The sequence below is a fragment of the Mytilinidion resinicola genome (genome assembly GCF_010093595.1).
Source record: "Mytilinidion resinicola strain CBS 304.34 unplaced genomic scaffold BDZ99scaffold_4, whole genome shotgun sequence".
In the NCBI taxonomy this organism is placed as follows: Eukaryota; Fungi; Ascomycota; class Dothideomycetes; order Mytilinidiales; family Mytilinidiaceae; genus Mytilinidion; species Mytilinidion resinicola.
The window spans coordinates 1,269,609-1,289,550 of record NW_022985440.1 but is presented as its reverse complement, the minus strand read 5'-3'; the positions used below and the strand labels follow the sequence as shown (position 1 = coordinate 1,289,550).

The 19,942-nt window shown below is 50.4% G+C and overlaps 8 protein-coding genes across 8 annotated transcripts; 6 read left to right on the top strand and 2 right to left on the bottom strand.

The window, feature by feature from the left end:
* Nucleotides 1-453: 453 nt before the first annotated feature.
* Nucleotides 454-1,619, top strand: BDZ99DRAFT_459828 (uncharacterized protein). Its single transcript, XM_033719246.1, has 2 exons — nucleotides 454-1,336; nucleotides 1,393-1,619. The coding sequence occupies exon 1, from the start codon at nucleotides 744-746 to the stop codon at nucleotides 1,203-1,205; it is 462 nt and encodes a 153-aa protein (XP_033581072.1). The 5' UTR covers nucleotides 454-743; the 3' UTR covers nucleotides 1,206-1,336; nucleotides 1,393-1,619.
* A 97-nt stretch (nucleotides 1,620-1,716) lies between these two features.
* On the top strand, nucleotides 1,717-2,452 carry BDZ99DRAFT_495658 (uncharacterized protein; the record flags this gene model as incomplete). The annotated part of the gene is made up of 1 exon (XM_033723391.1): nucleotides 1,717-2,452. The coding sequence occupies one exon, from the start codon at nucleotides 1,717-1,719 to the stop codon at nucleotides 2,053-2,055; it is 339 nt and encodes a 112-aa protein (XP_033581071.1). The 3' UTR covers nucleotides 2,056-2,452.
* Nucleotides 2,453-3,068: 616 nt separating this feature from the next.
* Nucleotides 3,069-8,216, top strand: BDZ99DRAFT_410425 (uncharacterized protein). The gene is made up of 10 exons (XM_033716587.1): nucleotides 3,069-3,498; nucleotides 3,547-3,773; nucleotides 3,825-4,521; nucleotides 4,571-4,733; nucleotides 4,796-5,089; nucleotides 5,138-5,726; nucleotides 5,776-6,291; nucleotides 6,346-6,797; nucleotides 6,854-6,962; nucleotides 7,015-8,216. Exons 1-10 carry the CDS (start codon nucleotides 3,105-3,107, stop codon nucleotides 7,954-7,956), a joined length of 4,383 nt encoding a protein of 1,460 aa, XP_033581070.1. The 5' UTR covers nucleotides 3,069-3,104; the 3' UTR covers nucleotides 7,957-8,216.
* A 571-nt stretch (nucleotides 8,217-8,787) lies between these two features.
* BDZ99DRAFT_436850 (HET-domain-containing protein) lies at nucleotides 8,788-11,009 on the top strand. Its single transcript, XM_033717558.1, has 2 exons — nucleotides 8,788-9,688; nucleotides 9,748-11,009. Exons 1-2 carry the CDS (start codon nucleotides 9,092-9,094, stop codon nucleotides 10,912-10,914), a joined length of 1,764 nt encoding a protein of 587 aa, XP_033581069.1. The 5' UTR covers nucleotides 8,788-9,091; the 3' UTR covers nucleotides 10,915-11,009.
* On the bottom strand, nucleotides 10,990-12,367 carry BDZ99DRAFT_231473 (uncharacterized protein). The gene is made up of 4 exons (XM_033713513.1): nucleotides 12,015-12,367; nucleotides 11,823-11,967; nucleotides 11,484-11,773; nucleotides 10,990-11,434 (listed from the first exon to the last, which is right to left on the bottom strand). The coding sequence occupies exons 1-4, from the start codon at nucleotides 12,279-12,281 to the stop codon at nucleotides 11,066-11,068; spliced, it is 1,071 nt and encodes a 356-aa protein (XP_033581068.1). The 5' UTR covers nucleotides 12,282-12,367; the 3' UTR covers nucleotides 10,990-11,065.
* A 960-nt stretch (nucleotides 12,368-13,327) lies between these two features.
* Nucleotides 13,328-14,587, top strand: BDZ99DRAFT_436847 (NAD(P)-binding protein; the record flags this gene model as incomplete). Its single annotated transcript, XM_033717557.1, has 5 exons — nucleotides 13,328-13,366; nucleotides 13,421-13,660; nucleotides 13,710-13,850; nucleotides 13,904-13,966; nucleotides 14,016-14,587. The coding sequence occupies 5 exons, from the start codon at nucleotides 13,328-13,330 to the stop codon at nucleotides 14,388-14,390; spliced, it is 858 nt and encodes a 285-aa protein (XP_033581067.1). The 3' UTR covers nucleotides 14,391-14,587.
* A 325-nt stretch (nucleotides 14,588-14,912) lies between these two features.
* BDZ99DRAFT_495654 (uncharacterized protein) lies at nucleotides 14,913-17,254 on the top strand (the record flags this gene model as incomplete). Its single annotated transcript, XM_033723390.1, has 3 exons — nucleotides 14,913-15,047; nucleotides 15,107-15,158; nucleotides 15,213-17,254. 3 exons carry the CDS (start codon nucleotides 14,913-14,915, stop codon nucleotides 17,030-17,032), a joined length of 2,007 nt encoding a protein of 668 aa, XP_033581066.1. The 3' UTR covers nucleotides 17,033-17,254.
* A 1,609-nt stretch (nucleotides 17,255-18,863) lies between these two features.
* Nucleotides 18,864-19,761, bottom strand: BDZ99DRAFT_567784 (uncharacterized protein). Its single transcript, XM_033727729.1, has one exon. It carries the CDS (start codon nucleotides 19,623-19,625, stop codon nucleotides 18,924-18,926), a length of 702 nt encoding a protein of 233 aa, XP_033581065.1. The 5' UTR covers nucleotides 19,626-19,761; the 3' UTR covers nucleotides 18,864-18,923.
* Between the last annotated feature and the right edge of the window lie 181 nt (nucleotides 19,762-19,942).

The window sequence follows — 19,942 nt, the reverse complement described above, 5'->3', positions numbered from 1 at the left end:
ACGAAGACCTGGAGGACTTGGCCGCACGCTCACGTGCTGTATTGCGGCGTTTTCCACAAGTGAGATTTGTTCAGGGGGGCACGAAAGAGAGGGAAGACTACGATTTCCCACCCAGTGCTCTGGAGTTTGCGCGGGAACACAACATCGATCCGCTGAACCTTCCTCTTCCGTTCAATAGCACGTTTCTCGAGCTTTTTCTAGCAAGGACTATGTCCAGTATGTGGCGCGGAAGGGTGGATGGTATGAAGCTGGACACGTTCCCAGTATCGGGTCGTGACGACGTCCAACCCTGGTGTAAGCACTCCACGCTCTCTCCCAAAATTGAATCAAGCTAAATGTTCAAAGTCGAGACGAACCCCACCGATAGCTGGCTCGTCCAACTTCACCAACAACAAGGCTGGGAATCCCCAACCTGGGCCCTCACAAGCCTAGACATCAAGCTTGTCGCGACCAGAATGGGTAACACTCCGTACGACTATATGCGCGGCGCTCTACACAGCATAAAATTCTGGGCCTCGTTCATCTCCCAGTTCAAATCCTTGAAGCACCTTTGAGTTCGAGGCCCGAGACACAACGACAACGTCATCAACGAGTCCCGGATGTTCCTCGGTTAGAACTTCTTCCCTGAAATACACAGCTACATTGTAACGAATCTCCGGTCTTTCCACCTTCAAGACTTCACCATCTACGCTGCGGGCCAGGAAGACAACGTCGCGCACAACCTCCTCAACTTCTTGGCGCTCATGGAACAAGGCCACGTCATCCTCGATAACGTCGTCCTGGTTACTTGGGAACCTCCGACGCAGAAATGGGCCGTACTCGTCACGCGTTTGGTACAGCGTAACATGTTGCGCGCCACGCCAGTGGGATATGAGGTCTGCAACCCACTCGAGAGCGTTGTGTTCTTCCTTCAGGAACAGCGTACTGCGTATGAGTCTCAGCTGAAACTTGGTCCGGTTGGTCCGGTTGGTCCGGTTGACAGAGAGCAGGCAAAGATTACGCTAGTACCTGTGGATGACAGTGAGTATGATGATCAAGATCAAATTGTATTGGAGGAGGCTGTAGATGGGAGGCGTGGGGAAGAAGGAGATGGAGAGGAGCAGGTGAAGCCACCGCGGAGGGTGGTTATTGAGTTGTACTCTGTGGAGGTGGAGGATGTGATTTCTGAGGTATATGCTGTAGAAGCAGAGAAGGGCGGGGACTAAAGTGGATGGATGGGATGCTGGAAATATCAGGGATGGAAGTCTATGCACATTCCTTTTGCATTGAACGGAGATTTCGGCAACCAAAATTGGCACCAAGGAAAGTGGGTAGATGGGTAGGAAGAGCACGGAGAGTAAGTGCTCTTCCTGTAAACTAGAGTTTTTAGCCTAGTATTAACCTATTTCTCAGAATGCCCCGATAGTTGCAAAAGGAGTTAACCTGCTGAATGGATCACGTGATATACCACACCAGATGAGTGAAAAGTCTACTTGCACGAAGTCTTGTTGTAAACCTTGCCTTGTGAGGATGGTAACTTAGTTAAACCCTGTCAGAGAGGAGGTTTAAGTCTGCACTCGTGATTCTTCCAGTTACTTTAGCACAATTGGGACTTTGGATAAAAATGGGTGGAATTAGCATTACCAATAGATCGGGATCTTGACCAAGCACTTTCGCCTGCGCACCTAGATCCCAATCTTTGAGGGCACGGAGGGGTCCAGGAAGAAATGCCAAGCCATGGTGACGACAGCACGGGCAAAAAGCAACCGCCACCACTCCGGACTATCAAGCTTCAGCACCTCAACCGTCTTTACAGCCCATTTCATCGCTCGGGCACCTCTTCAAGATCCGAACAGAGAGACCTACCGCCGTCGCCACTCGGATGGAGCCTTGCCGCTGATAGAACCTGGCACAGATTCGCGGACCATCCGACTTCGATGCCTCATCAGATCTTTTCGGACTGATCCTACAGAGGGGGCCCCCCAGCAGAACTTTGATCTACGCCTGTCTACGGGTAGCCTAGCCGGATGGTCGGACGACTGGGCTCTCATGTACGAGCCTCCAAGGACGAAATAATGGCGGCTATTCAAGCAAGCATTCTTCTTAGTCCGAGTCCGACTAAGCCTTGCTGCAAATCTCTCGAGTAAAGCCTTACCAGCTACTCGGATATCAAAACGACCGGCTTCCGGGTACGCTTTTGCTTGGAAAAAGATTGTTGTTGAATGCCAAGAAGGAAATGCCAAACCGCTAGGTAGATGGTGCCGAGTAACTGCCCGGATCTACCGGGGATGACGTCGATCATGAATGCCAGCCACGCAGGACGGGCGCGGCGTTGAGCAGATAGACTTTGGATCTAACGGCAGAAGATCTAGACTGATGGCCACCAGGTTCTTCCCATTAGGCTCCAATCCCCTTCCACGTTAGGGTACCGGATGCAACCTCCGCTATTCGCTATAAAGTTGCTAACAATACGAATCAACAGCTTGGCGTTGAGTTACTCTTAGATAGACCGTCCGAGCTGAATACCAAAATGGTTCAATCCGATATCCCGATGCCGTTCCTCCAGCTTTGAACGACTGCTGCGAGTTTTCCTGCGTCATAGTGCACCAGTATATATGCTTTCGTAGTGTGCTGTCACCTTCAACATCACCTGAACCCGGTCCCCAACCCTTAATTTCTGTACTGTTTTCACTTCTTCGCCATTAGGCATGGCTTCCCATCCTCCGCGGGAGGGGAAACACTACCAATGGCCTTCAAACTCTGCAAACAGCTTCCGGGAGCAATATCTGCAGCCATCAACCAACGATGCGGCAGACACCACTTCTACTGCGGTTGAAGAAACCGAAGAAGCCATAGTATATGACGCTGCATCCACCTCATCAGCGTCTGATGTCGACGATGACAAACCAGGAAAATATAAGCCCATTGGCAAAGTCCAGCGGACACTTGGAATGGAGAGAACGATAACCTCAAAGTCCAACAAGGACAATTTTGAGATGGATCCTGAAGCTGCTGCGGAGGTGCGCAAATTGGCCAGAACTCAGACATACAATACCAATCGTTCACGAGCTGCGTCGACCGCAGGCCCCGATCTGGAGCGATCCGCTACACTTGCTGGAGTGAGAATGGGCGACCCCGTGCTGGACCCAGACAGCCCAGAATTCGACATCTACAAATGGCTACGGATGTTCACGACCCTTGTACAGGAAGAGGACATTAAGACCCGACAAGCTGGCTTCAGCTTCAAGAAACTCAACATCTCCGGTTCTGGCAATGCTCTTCAGCTACAAAAAGATGTGACGGCCCCGTTCATGGCCCCTTTCCGATTGGGAGAGTATTTCAGCTTCGGTAAGAAGTCGGAGAAGAAGATTCTGCGCAACTTTGAAGGTGTACTTGGCGCTGGGGAGATGCTGATCGTGTTGGGAAGACCTGGGAGCGGTTGTTCTACCTTTCTCAAGGCCATTACCGGTCAGATGCATGGTCTGAATCAGGACAAGGAGTCTAAAGTTCATTACAATGGTAATAAACCTGGACCCAATCCTAACACGCTATTCTGACATGACCCAGGTATACCACAGGAACAAATGATGAAATCATTCAGGGGAGAAGTCGTGTACAATCAAGAAGTTGACAAGCACTTCCCTCACCTCACTGTGTGGGAGACCCTCTCCTTTGCGGCAGCAGCGCGCACTCCCAGTCGCCGCGTAAAGGATATCTCGCGACCGCAATACATCGAGCACTTGACAAAAGTCATGATGAACATATTTGGTCTGAGTCACACCAAAGACACAAAAGTGATTACCTCCCCGACGCGTTCAACATCGTTCAGCTAACTTTTGAAACAGGTTGGAAATGACTACGTTCGCGGTGTCTCGGGTGGAGAAAGGAAGCGAGTGTCCATTGCTGAAATGGCGTTGGCCGGCAGCGCCATTGCAGCATGGGATAATAGTACTCGTGGCCTCGATGCGGCGTCCGCCTTGGAGTTCACGAAGTCACTGAAGCTCAGCTCCAAAGTTGGAGGTACCTGCCATGTCGTTGCAATCTACCAAGCCTCCCAAGCCATCTATGATCTCTTCGACAAAGCAATCGTGCTTTACGAGGGCCGCCAAATCTACTATGGACCAACCGATCAAGCCAGAGAGTACTTCTCAAACATGGGATGGCACTGCCCCTCGCGTCAAACGACTGGAGATTTCCTAACTTCGGTAACCAATCCTGCGGAGCGTCAAGCGAAAGAAGGATTCGAAAAGAAAGTACCCAGGACTCCCGACGAGTTTGCTGAATATTGGCGGAAATCCCAGGAGCATGCGTCACTACAGAAAGAGATCGCCGCGAATGACGAGGAGTTTCCCGTCGGAGAGGGTGCTGTCACATCCTTCCAGGAGAGCCACAGGGAGAAGCAAGCCGGACATACTCGCAAGGGATCACCATTCTTGCTCAGCCCTTTTATGCAGATAAAGCTTTGCATGAAGCGGTCGTATCAGCGGACGATCAATGACAAAACGGCTACTGTGACTGTTGTCTGCGGTCAAATTATCATGGGTTCGTTTTCCCGTTCTCCTTTCAATTGACCTACTAACTAGCGTCTTAGCTTTGATTATCGGCTCCATCTTTTACGGCACGCGCGACGACACTGCTTCCTTCTTTTCTAAGGGAGCAGTCCTATTCTTCGCCATTTTACTCAATGCCTTAATTGCCATCACCGAGATCAACACCCTCTACAGTCAACGTCCAATTGTCGAAAAGCAAGCGTCGTATGTGTCATTACATCAACTTCTCGGCATGAGAATTATGAGCTGATTGTAATTGCAACTAGATATGCCTTTTATCATCCTTACGTGGAAGGTTTTGCTGGTATAATAGCTGATCTACCAGTCAAATTCATCGCCGCCACCTGCTTCAATATCATCCTCTACTTCTTAGCTGGATTACGAAGAGAACCCTCTCAATTCTTCATCTTCTTCCTCTTCAACTTCATCTCGCAGCTGTGCATGACCTGCATATTCCGGACGATTGCCGCTCTCACTAAGACGGTCACCGTCGCCTTAACTGGCGCCGGTGTGCTCGTGCTGATGATTGTCATTTACACGGGTTTCACGATACCCCGACCGTAAGTTCGATTCATCTCAACTCAACTGCTTAAGCTAACGACTCCAAGGTACATGCACGTCTGGTTTTTATGGCTTTCGTATGCAAATCCAATCGCATTCGCCTTCGAATCGATCCTTGTCAACGAAGTCCACGGACGCACGTTCCCGTGCAGCTCGCTCGTTCCCTCATACTCTAACATGGAGCCCAACACCTTCATCTGCTCCATACCGGGCGCGGTCTTGGGCGAACGAACGGTCTCAGGAGATGCTTGGGTTGAGAGTGCCTACCAGTACAGCTACTCCCACATCTGGCGCAATCTCGGCTTCATCTGCGCTTTCCTAATCTTCTTCTTGTTCACGTATCTGCTGGGGACCGAGCTGAACTCTTCAACTTCCTCGACCGCAGAGTTCCTCGTCTTCCGTCGTGGCAATGTTCCCGCGTACATGAAAAATGCCGATAGTAAGAATGACAGTGAGGAATCCGGCGACGGAGCAGTTGTTAGCGGCCAGGGCGACTCTGAAAAGGAGAAAGATGAAGAGATGGACGTCATCCCACCGCAGAAAGATATATTTACATGGAGGGACGTCAAGTATGAGATTCCAGTCAAGGGCGGACATCGCGTCCTGCTCGATAACGTATCCGGATGGGTTAAGCCTGTAAGTTTCTTACTTACGAACTTCTTCTATCAAAACTGACGATATCAAGGGAACTCTTACTGCCTTGATGGGTGTGTCAGGTGCCGGCAAGACGACTCTTCTGGACGTTTTGGCTCAGCGCGTCTCATTCGGAGTCATCACTGGTGACATGTTCGTGAACGGCAAGCCTCTAGATGACAGCTTCCAGCGCAAGACTGGTTACGTTCAGCAACAGGATCTCCACCTAGAAACTACCACGGTCAGAGAAGCACTCCGTTTTAGCGCGATGTTACGGCAGCCAAAATCCGTCTCTAAGGAAGAGAAGTATGAATATGTCGAAGATGTGATCAAGATGCTTGCCATGGAGGACTTCAGCGAAGCGATTGTTGGCCAGCCTGGCGAAGGCCTCAACGTCGAGCAGAGAAAGCTTTTGACGATTGGCGTGGAATTGGCCGCGAAACCTGCGCTTCTGCTCTTCCTTGACGAGCCGACATCTGGTCTCGATTCGCAATCTTCTTGGGCGATCGTTGCTTTCCTGCGCAAGTTGGCAGACAACGGGCAAGCCGTCTTGTCGACTATCCATCAGGTGAGTCTGAGAGTTATCTATTGATGACAGGCAGTTCTGACGTCACGTGCCTAGCCGAGCTCCATCCTTTTCCAATCCTTCGATCGTCTCCTCTTCCTGGCCAAGGGCGGCAAGACCGTCTACTTTGGTGACATCGGCGAGAACTCTCGTACTCTTCTGGACTACTTCGAAAGGAACGGAAGTCGCCACTGCGAAGACACTGAGAACCCTGCGGAATTTATGTTGGAAATCGTTGGTGCAGGTGCTAGCGGCAAGTCAACTCAGGACTGGCATGTTGTTTGGAAGAACAGCAATCAGGCGCAGGATGTCCAGAAAGAGCTCGATCGCATTCACGAAGAAAAGAAGAACGAGGAGATTGCCGGCGCGGATAGACCAGATGCCCACAGCGAGTTTGCAATGCCTTTCAGTACGCAATTGTTTTATGTTACCCAGCGAGTATTTCAGCAGTATTGGCGTACACCAACGTATGTGTGGGGCAAGATATTGCTGGGGATTTTGAGTGCGTTGTAAGCTTTTATCCTACTCCCAACCCGCTTTGCGAGCGTCTCTAACTTAGCTACAGGTTCATTGGTTTCTCGTTCTACAAGCAGAACAGCTCACAACAAGGCCTCCAGGATGTAATCTTCTCTGTGTTTATGATGACGACGATCTTTACAACGCTCGTCCAGCAGGTACGAGCCGCACCAGCTCCGTTCCTCATTTTCGACAGCTTACATTCCATAGATAATGCCTCTCTTCGTCACACAACGCGACCTATACGAAGTCCGCGAACGCCCGTCCAAATCTTACTCCTGGAAAGCCTTTCTCATAGCCAACATCTTCGTCGAAATCCCGTACCAAATCATCCTCGGCATCGTAGTCTGGGCCAGCTACTACTACCCCATCTACACCACCGACGGCATCCAGTCCTCCGAGCGCCAGGGCCTCATCCTCCTCTACAGCATCCAATTCTTCATCTTCGCCTCCACCTTCGCGCATGCCCTCATCGCCGGCCTCCCCGATGCCGAGACCGCCGGCAATATCGCCACATTCATGTTCTCGCTGACCCTCGTCTTCAACGGCGTCATGCAGCCGCCACAGGCTCTCCCCGGCTTCTGGATCTTCATGTACCGCGTCTCGCCCCTCACGTACTGGGTTTCCGGCGTAGTGTCTACCGGTCTTGCGGGTAAGGCCGTCGACTGCGCCGACAACGAACTCGCCATCTTCAACCCGCCCGCTGGCCAGAATTGCGGCGACTATGCTGGCCCTTACGCCAACACGAGTGGTGGAAACCTGCTTAACCCGTCCGATATGCAAGACTGTCGCTTCTGCTCGCTTAGCACTTCGGACCAGTTCCTCACGTCTGTGTCTATTGAATACACGACGCGTTGGCGGAATTTCGGGATCGTATGGGCGTATGTCTTATTTAATATCTTTGCGGCCGTGTGCTTTTATTATTTCTTTAGAGTGGCGGGGAAGAAGAGCTTTGGGCTCGGAAAAGTGAAGGATAAGATGACCGGGTTATTGAGGAGAGGGGATAGGAAGGGGGAGGCTAAAGAGCCGGTGGGGAAGAAGGAAGGTGAGGAGCATACGACGCTGCCAGATCAGAGAAATGCGGAGAATCCGGCGATAGTGCAGGGTGTGATGGCGGAAGAGAAGGGCGGAGGGGTAATAAATGTGGGATAGGGCTTGTTTCTACAGCACTAAGACATAAGTTTGGGCACTCCTTGCCACTGCTTGGGGTACCCCGATAGGATTTTAATACACCAGATACGATGTAAACGCCAACGAAGTAGAGATTAGGCTACCTTTTGACGAAGTCAATCCTTGTTAGCTGGGGTGCTCCTTACAGTGGTGTCGATAGAGCAAGAATAGTGCCGGAGCAGTGATATATCCCGTATGACCCAGTACTATGAAAACCGAGAGCGTTTTGGGTTACTTATTCCATCAATCTTCAACTCCGGCCTGGCTATCACATTCGTCCCTGCCGTCACGTCCCAGTCGTCTTCATACTTGAAGGCCCAATGATACACCTGTCACAGTACGCCTAATCCGAGAGCATCAAGGTGACAGAGATCTTGGAAGGCGAGATGTGCCCGTTCATCCTCCAATTCTCAGCGGGGCCCATCGGGAGGTTGGAATCAGACTGCTGGCATGCCTCTAGGTAGTACTTATTGCCGATAATCCCAAAAAGCTTCCCATTGGAGTCATATCCATCACCGAGATGATAGAGTCTGCGGGCATGTGATGCTTAGACCAGATAAGTCTTGGCCTTGTAGCACGTGACGTGCGAACCGAAAAGTGAAAGATGAACTGGAAGACTCTCTCAGGAGTAAAACTGAGGAATACTTTGAGCAACGTCTTTGGTCCTACGTACATCATAATAATAGCTGATAAAGTATTATCACTACAAAGGTATAAACGTATGCGTTTCCGTGCTAAAAATAGAACATGCATGCCCCGCGATATCGCCATTCCTGGACCCGGAACATTCTCTTCATTTTGACTTCGTGTCTCGCTCTGGTTCTCCAGAAGGTCCCCTTTAAATCAGCTTACATCTAGTGTCTCTACCTAAGGCTTTGTTTGGAACCCTGTCGCTCCATTGCCCGGTCGGTCCGCAGGAGTGATGGCTGCAGAGACATCCGGAGAGTTGTCGACGTATCAATTTGCCCTTCCATTTCTCGGTTTGGCACTCCTTTGAATTCGAATCATTCCTTCCATTCGACATATCATTTTTCACTCTATTCCATTAGACATTCGCGCACTTGCAATACTCTTCAATCTCTCCCAAACGCGTGATCCAGGCGGTGATCTCTTTTCAATGTATCAATCCCGGAGCGGTCTATATAAACCGTTGAGCGTACCAGAGAAAGAAATTCGATTGATCAGACTCCGTCCCCGCTCTTTCTATCGACCTGAACAGATCTCGGACGATGTCCTAATCTGCACACTCGAACATGCGTCTCGAAGTAATGCTATACAATACACGGCTTTATCCTACGCCTGGGGGAGCGGAAATGAAACTCGCCCCATACTGGTTGACGAGACTAGACAGTCTATAGGCGCGAACTTGGAAGCAGCGTTGCGAGAGTTGTGGGATGATAACGAAGAAGTACTGGTCTGGGCAGACCAACTCTGCATTAATCAAGACGACAAGGTAGAGAAGAACCGCCAAGTATCCCAGATGAAGGAGATATACGAAGAAGCCCAGCGCGTGATTGCTTGGCTTGGCCCAGCAGCAGACGGGAGCGATCTAGTTATGTTTTGGATCAGAAAGATGAGCAATGCCGAGGGCTCACGTTCAGTAACAATCGACATCCTGAATCACCACGAGAAACCAGAAAATTTGGCGGCCATGACGGAGGCCTTTGATAAGTTCTGTCAGCGGGATTACTGGCAGCGGCTCTGGATTATTCAGGTAAGAAGTTTTCTTATCAGCTTTTCGCTTTTCTTAATGTAAATACTTACATAATAAAGGAGTTTACCGTAGCGCAGCAGTTGTTTATCGCCTGCGGAGGCGCCTTAATCGCATTCGACGAGCTGGTAGGGGCCTTGGACTTCCTCAAGCTCCCGAAATGGGTCGTTGAGCAACCAGACATGGTAAACGCTTACAAATCAACGTCTTTGACATTTGTTAGAGGCGTTGTAACTCGCCGGATGCGCTACCAGCTTAGAAGCGGCCACCAATTGGACTCACTGTTCCAAGTCGTTGTCGAGTCACTTGTCATGGGGATTGACTACAGCCATCGGGAGACTTCGTATCCTCGCGACCGTATCTTCTCTGTGCTTGGACTTGCAGGCGATGCCTTTTCCTTTGGATCATTTCCGGATTACGCGCCGTCGACGAGCTGTGAGGACGTTTATGAGGAGGCGGCTCGGGGATTTCTTCGACAAGGACATGTGGATATCTTCTGCTACTGCCAGTTTCCAAGGACTGAGAGGAATAGGCGGATGGCGACTTGGGCGCCGGACTGGCAAATGCCGACAAGAAAACCAAATGTAGATGACCCTTGGTTCAGTCAATTCAGTGCCGGGACAGCAACAAACATCGCACCGCAATCGATTACTTTTCCGGACACCAAAAGCGTGGCATTGCAAGGCATAATCGTCGATGAAGTCAAGGGGTTCGGAAGTACGTGGAACCCGGACTGGCTCAGTGCTTTGGACTGTCAAGCTGCGCTCGACTACCTTACCGAGATCACGGCGTTCTGCGAAGATTCACCTCGGGTTAGTGTTGATGACGTGCAGCTGGTCACAGCGCGTGTTGCTATCAATGAGCGTGTCGCGTACACATCCGAAGACTGGCGGCAATTCTATGTGACCGGATATAACTCGGCCGTGGATAGCCTCTTCGACGCATTTCAACTCGGGATGGAAGTGGCGGAGACGTGGTTTACTACGGGGATGAAGTTGCTGCACTCGCGCCGGCCGTTTATCTCGAAGACAGGTTATATAGGGCTTGCGCCTGATCATGTTGCTGAAGGAGACATCGTATGCGTGTTTCTAGGGGCTAAAACCCCTTACGTTCTTAGACCGACTGGACAGGGTACATATACGCTTGTGGGAGAGGTGTATCTACATGGAGCTATGCATGGGGAGATCCTTGAGGGAAGTCCTGACGTCCAAAAATTGGTTTTGAGATAATGTAGAGCTCGAATTTGTACATGAAGAAGTCCCAAAATCTGGAGAGAACATATGGCGTATATACAATAATTGAAGATCGGAGCATGCAACCCTCAAATCATCGACCTATCAGTGCCCACAAATGCAACTGCGACTGTGGCCAACTGGTACTCTACGCCCAAGAAACTTTCGCCATCTTGGTCGTAGTTCCGCTGATCGTCCAACTCAGCGTCACCGTCTTTCCGCTTGCGTCCCAACTCGGATACGCATGCCCAGCGTAATTGTAATTCTGTCCAGATGGCACACTGGTCTTATAAAGCACTTGCTCGTCACTATACGGCCCATAGACCTTACCAGACAGCGAGTAGCGCATGCGAAACGTGCTATCCGCATAGCCATTGAAGTAGATGAAGATCCACGTCCTATAATATGACGACATGTAAAAGTCACCTGAACTGTAGACGCCGCTGACGGCGATGTCGGACGTCGAAGACGCGGATGGCATTGTGGCGGTGTAGGCACTGCCGTCCCAGTACTCGTACTAGGCAATGTTAGTGGTAGGTTTATGAAGTGCAGGACATCATATTTACCTTGGTGCGATCGGCGCGATCGGCAGGGTCTACTCTCGCGATTTTGATGCCGCCCTTGGTGTTTCCGAACAGCATCAGCTTGCCGTTCCAGGCTTTGGCGGTGCCGAAGCTACCATAGGAGACCTCGTTGGACAAGAAGAGCTTTTCTACTACGCGCGTGAATGTCGGGCCAGAATCAGAAGCGGTAACTTCCACGAGGGTGCTGTAATTTTTGCCCGGGCTGGGACCGCCGTATACCGCAATATCCGCAGCGAAGACACCGATGTTGTTGCCCACATCTGTGATGGCGCCTATTGAGATTTTAGCAAGGCTCAAGGTGCGAGAAGCGTGGGTACGTACTTCCAGGCCAGAGAACTTCTCGACCTCCATCGCTGCCAAAGTGCTTGCTGGTATAGGCCGCTTCGGCAGTCGTATATGCCACGGCCGTTTTAGGGATGCCGCTGGATCCGAAATCGGTCAAGGAAGTTGGGGTATCTGCGTTCGCCTGGGAATATCAGCGACTACGATTCGTTATATAGAGAGACGACTTACGTAGGCTGCACTATTGGACGTAAAGCCTATCATTTTTCCGCTTGGACCGCCGTCCGTGGTAGTAGTATCGCAGAACACGATGATGTTCTTGCCATTGATTGTACCTCCACCACCACCATCGCGGTAGACATTGGGGAACCCTACAGCATCGTTGCTGTACTCAGAGACTGTGAATTTTGGAGGAAGAGTACCAGATCTTGGCACTATAACGCCGGCCAAACCTGGGCTAGCGAGAGAGAGCAGAGAGAGTGTAAGAATAGAGAACATCGTAAAAGAGCGTATCAAACGACTGAAACAAAGCTATAAATGAGTGTAGTATAAAAGAACGACAAGGAATTGATCAAGCAAAGCACACCTTTCATAATACAGGGGGAAACATAGTGTATATAGACCCTCGAAAAGATGCCGACAACGGTGATTCAATGAGATTAATAGGAGCAACTAGACGCGGCATTTTGAATCGGATCACCACTATTTTAAGGCATTGCATCGGCGTGGTGCGGCTGTGGCACGGACCGGGTGCTCTCGTAGGTAAAGATCATCTCCGTGGACATAAATATACTTCGGGGTTGAGCCCGTGTGATTGTCAGGACCACCTTCGGGGCCATTCTTCCTAGCTGTCGGCATCAAGGTGTCGGTAGTGTGCTTCATCATCAGCCACTGTCAGCACCACACCTTGTGAAAATCTCCGCATTCCACATCAGACATGAATTAATAGACCCATCAGAACTCTATCATGTAGATGAAACGGTGAAACGCTAGCAGTGGAGGCCTGTCAGGAGCCAAGGAGCGGCACGGCTCGCTCATTAGCGAGTCTAGTCCTATTTGAGTTATACGTCATGTGATATGACGAAGACGAAGACGGGTTGCAATATTTATCACATGTACTAACTGTGAGGGAGAGCACAAGGCCTGAGTTTCAGCCCTCTTTTTTCTCGAACTGATAGTGAAGATTTGGGATTGTGGTCTGATCAGGGGTAGACCCGTGAACATCTGGCCTCGCCTAAGCATAGGGCCCTGCTGTGACACATCCCCAAAACTCACGACGTCGTCTTGTCCAAGCAACATGCTCAGCATGAATGGAACAGAGCCATTCGTCAAGCAAAGTCCCGAGCAGTTGTATGATGGAGAAGAGGCACCGACGTGGCGGGAGTCCACAAAATTCCTTTTCCCCGCAATCCGCAGCCACATTTCCGAACGGTTGAAGTTACCCGACTCATGTCCTCTAAGATAAGCCCAACGTCACGTCGTCCCTCGGAACTTGCAAATATTGAAGAATAATTCACGGCACGTCGACACTACAGTCTAAAATCATGTCTCTGAAAAACAAGATCGTTCTTATCACAGGAGGAGTAAAAGCACCTATCCGCCTATCATGACCGGAAATGCTGAACTCCGAAACGTAGGGATCGGGCATCGGGCTCTGTCTTGTGAAGCAAACCCAGCAACTCGGCGGCAGAATCATTATTGGCGATCTGAAACTGGGAGAGGAGGCCCAGACACTCGTTTCGAAAGACCCCAACGTCATCTTCCAGAAATGCGACGTGTCGAAATGGAAAGACCTTGAGGCGCTCATTAGCGCGAGCGAGAAGCAGTGGGGAGACGTCCCTGATGCGTATGGTATCTGTGCAGGTGTCTTTGATCCGGTAGGATCAACTTCAGCATGTGCCGGAGGGTGCTAATGCCTCTTTACAGCCGTGGTCGAATTTCTGGCAAGATCCGGAAGATGAGCGATATGCGTCAGTCGATATCAATGTCAACCACCCTCTCAAACTCACCCGCTTTGCCATCCGCGCATCATTGGGAAAGGGAAAGAAGGCCGGTGTCTGTATCATTGTCAGTTACCCCTCTATATTTAGCTAAGATGAAATTCTCACGGCACAACGCAGGCGTCGATCGCCGGAATCGCGGGAAACGTCGCCTCTCCGCTTTATTGCGCGACGAAACATGCGGTACGTATCAGCGGTCCTTGGATTGTCCTCCGTTCTGATCCGTAGCTAGGTGGTGGGCTTCACCAAAAGCATGAAAGGCACAGATGCCTATACCGGTGTAAGGATCACGACGATCTGCCCCGGTCTGGTAAAGACACCGCTTTTTACCCTGGACAAAATGAAGCAGTTCTCCTTTTCCGATGAAAAGGCTCTGTTGCCAGAGCAAGTTGCCGAAAAGATGCTGGACATGCTTCAGAAGGCTGAGTATACGTGTGGCACCGTCGTAGAGCTCACTCCTTTGGGGTCTAGACTTATCCCTGAGTGGAATATCACTCCGCCGGTCGGCAAAGGAACTGGTCAAGAGCTGGAAATGACTGAGGAGATGAAAGCCATGCTTGCTCCCATTATCGCCAAGTTGGATATTGAGAAGAGTGCTAAGCTATAGGTGTATACGAATTGATAATAAATTCTCAAGAGACTAGTATACTTCATACAGCGACACGGGCATTACTAGGTTATAAATTTGGGCACACGAATATGCCAATGCTCCAGCTTCACTCTTGCTCTCTCGACACTATTTCCAGGAGCACCGTGGGTAAATGTCTTCAGCAAGTCAAAAGGTAGTCTAATTTCCACTGCGTTGACCTCTACATTGTATTCAGAATTTCCAAAGCCTATCAGGGTACCCCAAGCAGTTGCAGGGACTGTCCAAACTTCTTATTCAGATCCACCAGATTGGCCCTCCGCGTCATTCGCCAGCGACAGAGTCAAGATTCAGCCCACCGCACAAAAGCCTTGCCCGTTTCCGACTTTCTCCTCCTTCTTCCCACCGCACAAGCTCTGCTCACCACCCATCTCCATCCTTCTATCTCACAACAACCACTTCTGTGTTCATTTCTTTCACAGGCCAATTATATCTGGGCCCCTGCCGTCGTGCCCGCTCGTCAGGAGCCATGTTCTCGCAACAATGTTACGACGTCTCGCAATGAAGTTCGAGATGAGCGCATTGTTTGCGAATGGTCCAATTGGAAGTTTAAAGGTTGGAGGACACAAGGACGAATCGACTTCTATCCCACCAACGCGAGGCTGCCAACGCACAACTGTGGGCACAAGCGCCCTCTAAGGCCTGAGAAACTACGTGCCATTACTGCAGGTCTTCAGAACCTGAGGATTGTCACAATCTCAGCATCTTCTCAACAGACCAAAGCTCCTCGTATGTTTTCCGCTGTTCTATTGTGAAATGGGAGCTTTACTAACGCAGTCACAGAAGGGGAGAGCTATTCGACTAGGATACCTGTTACGAACACCAGTGAGCCAGCTACAGAGCATGCTTCGGTTCCACATTGTCACAATCCTACCGATACCGTCGAAGCGATGGATGATGTTCCAGAACTTGTGGCAGAGGAACCAGCCCGCCACGTGCAGCGTGCTTTTAGTCTTTCCGGTTATCAATATAGGGCTTCTAACAAGATTGACTGGTTTCCAAAGAGCATCGCTTTGCCTGCTTCTCCCTCGCGTTATGAGTCCCTAACTATCGTCGGAATCGACGAAGCTACGGAAGCCATGGAGAAGTTGACGATTGGTACACGCCGATCACACTCATCTTCGGACATATTAGCTTGCACGTCTACTGATAATCCGCCTGGTGGAGGAGAATTGAACACGGGAGGCATTGATGCTAGTGGTGCAAGCGCAGCCCTTGAGAACGACTTGGATATGCCCACCGCCGATGAAGATGACGATATCGATATGGTCACGGAGGATCCTAGACCTCGTCTAAAGCAGTTTGAGCCTTCGGAACATTCGAAAACGGATGGCCTTGATCTGGGTGCTGATGCAATGGATGGCTTAGGTCGGAAAGATTGTGATATGATAGATGCCCCCAAGGCTCCCCAAGCTGCAGCTGGGGGTTCATTGCCATCCATCACCCAGAATATCCTTTCAGCAAAAGAGTACGGCCCACAAGAGAGCATGGAAGACGCAACCGAGGCCCACCAGCGTCCGGAGGACTCCTTCTCATCAAGCTTTTCATCACTATCGTCAATGCCGAGCACCCCATTAACATTCAATTCTTCGATTTCATCCGCCCCTGCCTCAGATCTGGGCAGTTCGAAGCGAGAGCCTGTCCATGCTGATATCGAGGTGGAGCCACTCCCAGTGACGGGTTGTAATGCTGAGTATGACGACCGTGTCGGCTTCTTGAACCGACTTTTCCTCCAATTTGAACGCCTCAATGGCACCGTTTGGCGGAACTCGGCGTATAAGAAGAGCGCGCTAACTACAACTGAGATGAACAAATGCGCACAGATGTATGAAAAGCACTGTGCAAACCACGGTGAGGTGATTGAAAACCCTCATTCGTATCAAGATATGGCACAGGAGGTATGGATACAGCTAGGCTTGGAGGGCATGTCACCACTGGAATGGAAGACCTTTTGTGAGAACTACCGTGAAGAAGAGCGCAAGTCTGGAAATAAGCCAATACTTCCGGCTCAAGTAATTACATCACCAGCACCTCACGTCGCAGTTCCTTACCTAAAGACTACGACGCCTATGTACCATCCGTGGTCAACCTCTCATTATATCGCCCAATCCGTTCCCCCAACATCTCAAACCAACTACCCTGAGCAGTCGAACTTGACAGCATTTCTACAGAGTTTGGTGCCACCTGCTGCATCATCGCCTTCCCCATCACCCACGCTCCCGGGCCTTTCGCCAACAGAACTACTAAATATACTCAATGGCCTCAATTCCACAACTTCTCCCGAAAACCCCTCGTCCTCCACCGTCTCGACCACAACCTCCAACTCGGCTAGCACCGCGCAGCCTGCTGCACAGCCTGTCCCAGTGGTCGCGCCACCCCTAACGACGTCAACGGCTCTGCAAACGACTGCCCCAGCGACCCCAATTCAGCGTCAACTGGCCGCGGGAAGAAAACGGGCTCGTGATTCAGGCCCCGACGAGGAAGGAGAAGACCCGGCCCTCAAGATCTGGAAGGGTGGCAAGACGTTTTGCAGTCGGGTTAGGCGATTTGAGGCGCCTCAATGGATTATGAGAGTGCGCAGTAGGCCGGTAGAACTGCGATGATTTGCATCAACTGTATGAGACTTCCTTCTTTTCTCCTCTGCTTCTGTGGCTTTTCCTGTCTTCGTGTATTTGTTAGTCGTTTGCGTGCGATTTTCTTCTGCTTTCCTTGCACTTTTTGGGGGCGATTGCGTGCTATGTTCTTCGGACGGGTACTAGAAGATATGCCTTTTCTTCCTGCTTGGGGACACGTTGGGTAGCCTAAATGCAGTTGCAGATACCTATAGTTCTCAAAGTTGATTGCAAGGCTTGAAATCAGCGTTTGAAACGTCATGTGACGTGCGGTGATAGATGCTTAGGTCTCATTGCTTTGGGACGTAATTTAGACGGTTTATGATGTTTCTGCTGCGGTATTAGACAAGGCTGAATAGCATCCCTTGCATATCTAACCTCAAACACTAGGAGCTAGAGACTGTGCATTAGGGGGGGGGGAAAGGAGTGCGAATTAGTCAGTGATAATATTGCTGCTGCGGTGGTAGATAGGACTAGCTGGCGCCCCTGGCCTATTCAGCCTCGAGGATCACGAGATGTAGAGAGCTAGAGGCTGCAAATTGCGGCTGTGAAAATCGGCTAGGTGTTATGAGGTCCACGGCCTTCAAAGCGCGAATTGGAAGGTAGCATTGTTGCTGCTGAGGTGGTAGACAGGGCTGGGTGGCATCCCTGGCCTATTCGGCCTTACGATTAACAAGATTTAAAGAGCCGGAGACTGCAAATCAGGGTCGTGGAAAAGAGATAGATAGTTTGGGAGCTATCTGCTTCGACGTGTAAATCAGAGGTCGGTATTGTTGCTTCTGCGGCGGTAGATGGCGCTCGCTGGCGCCCCTGGCCCATCCGGCCTTGAGATTTGCATAATGCAAACGACCGGAGATTGTGGATTAAAGGGAAACACGGGTCGGCGTTTTGGTATCTAAACGTCTTCAGGTTTGAAATAAACGCTTTGTGGTGTTGCTGCTGCGGACTGTAATATCGCTGGGTGACACCCCCGGCACATACGTGTTTGAAAATGCAAGATGTAAAGGACCGGCGGTTGTGGATCAGAGGCGTAGAAGGGAAGTCTGGCTCAAAGCCGCTTGGAGTATCTTATGGCATCTTCAGATATCTAGACGAGACGTAAAGATTTTGAAGGCGTGAATGTAAGAGCGGTCAACTGCTTATGATTGCAGACGTCTAGTCACTGCATGAGGTCTTCCAACGCCCTGAAAACTTTCGAGATAAAATCTCAATTCGTCAAGAGCGCGAAGCAGGAAGATTTATTACTGTTTAAGCGGGCTCTCCGGCCAGTGTATGGGGTGTTCTAGCGGATGAGATGTCAAGTCCTTTAGAGTGCGACTTGGGAGGTCTTCATAGCTCACGAGTCAAACTTTCTAGCTAGCGCGTGAGGTGTTCCATCGGATGATAAAAATTTAGGAAGAAAGGTAAAATTATCGAGAGCGCGAATGAGAAAAGGGTCATTGCTCATTTCTAGCCAGTAGCCCGCGTATGAGGTGCTCCGGCGCATGATGATAATCCAGGATAGGATGTAAAGATCCGATCGCCCTAGTTCGGCGGGAGTAGAATGCAGTCAGCCCCCCTCGTAGCACTGTATGAAGTACTCCAACGTGCGCAGCGCGATGAACAAGATGTAAAGCTCCGTACGACTCAAGTCGAAGAGCTATGAGAATAAACTGCACATCAATATAGCACCATAGGGAGTTCCCCAGGATGTTTATGGGGGCCAGAATCAGATGTAAAGGACGAGACTCTTCAGATCAAATGGCTGTGAAAGACATGTCCATAGTTACTCTGGTTCACGACAGTCAGGATTTGACATCCTATTGGGAAGATTGATCACATTCAGGACACCTCATACGTTGGTGAGCAGTTGTATCCAAACTCTTGACCAGGTACTGTACGTCTACCACGTCCACTGGCAATGACAGCTATTCTCCGGATCCGCTCTCTTGCTCTTCCGTGACTTCTTTCGCCTCGCCGACCCAGGGTGGAAATTTTCCATTGTAGGATCCTTCTCTTTCAAGTTGACGACTATCGTATTTCCATCATCGTCTACCGCAGGCAAGATATCCCCACTGTCCAACATCTGCATCTGCTGACAATAACCTGGGGCCGTATTCACAGGCAACCGGCGCTCTTCGATCTTTGTGGCAAAAGGCGTATTAGGTACTGCCTCTTCCAAACTGGACGGGGACGGAAGCGCGATTGACGAGGATGATGTTGGAGTCGCGAGTTGGCTGCTGTTCGATGTAACGTAGAGGTATCCTTCAATCAGCGTACCATCCCAGTGACAGAACCACGGCATGTCTCCTGCCACGATTTGTTTTCCCTTACTCACACCTCGTGTGAATGACCTCTTGCCACTTCTATGAGAAACAAACTCGTCGGCTCGTAGGATAACGACTTTATCATACGTGGTCTGAAAGTGATGTGCAGGACCTAAATTTGGATCATCGAGGTCATCTACGAGAGTAAGTTGAATCAAGTCTTCCGAGAGGCTAGGTAGCGTCGGAGGTTGCAGCCCGTAAGTGTTTCCTGCGTCTGTCTCATCGAGTAATGCTAGAGAAACGTCTGGCACAGTCTCGATTCTTTGTCGTACCGTCATTTCAAGGCTGAAAATCCAGCATGGCAAGACCACGAGGCGTTTTGGCCGGCTCCAACAACACAATTCGGGGCGTCTTCTTCCGGATCGGTACTTTTGAGCTGATACGAGCCAGTAGGTACAGCTGGAAGGTTTGAGGTTGACGTAATTGGGGTTGCATAAAACAATACGGATTCCTGAAGTACAATGCTTGAGAGCGTAGCTGTTACTGTGGCTGTGAGACTCAGGTTGCAAATTGACGTGAACTCTGTCTTATTTCGGGGGCCCGAAGGCCAAACTATATACTACGTAGGAAGTGACTGTACGCGTAGGCAGAAGCA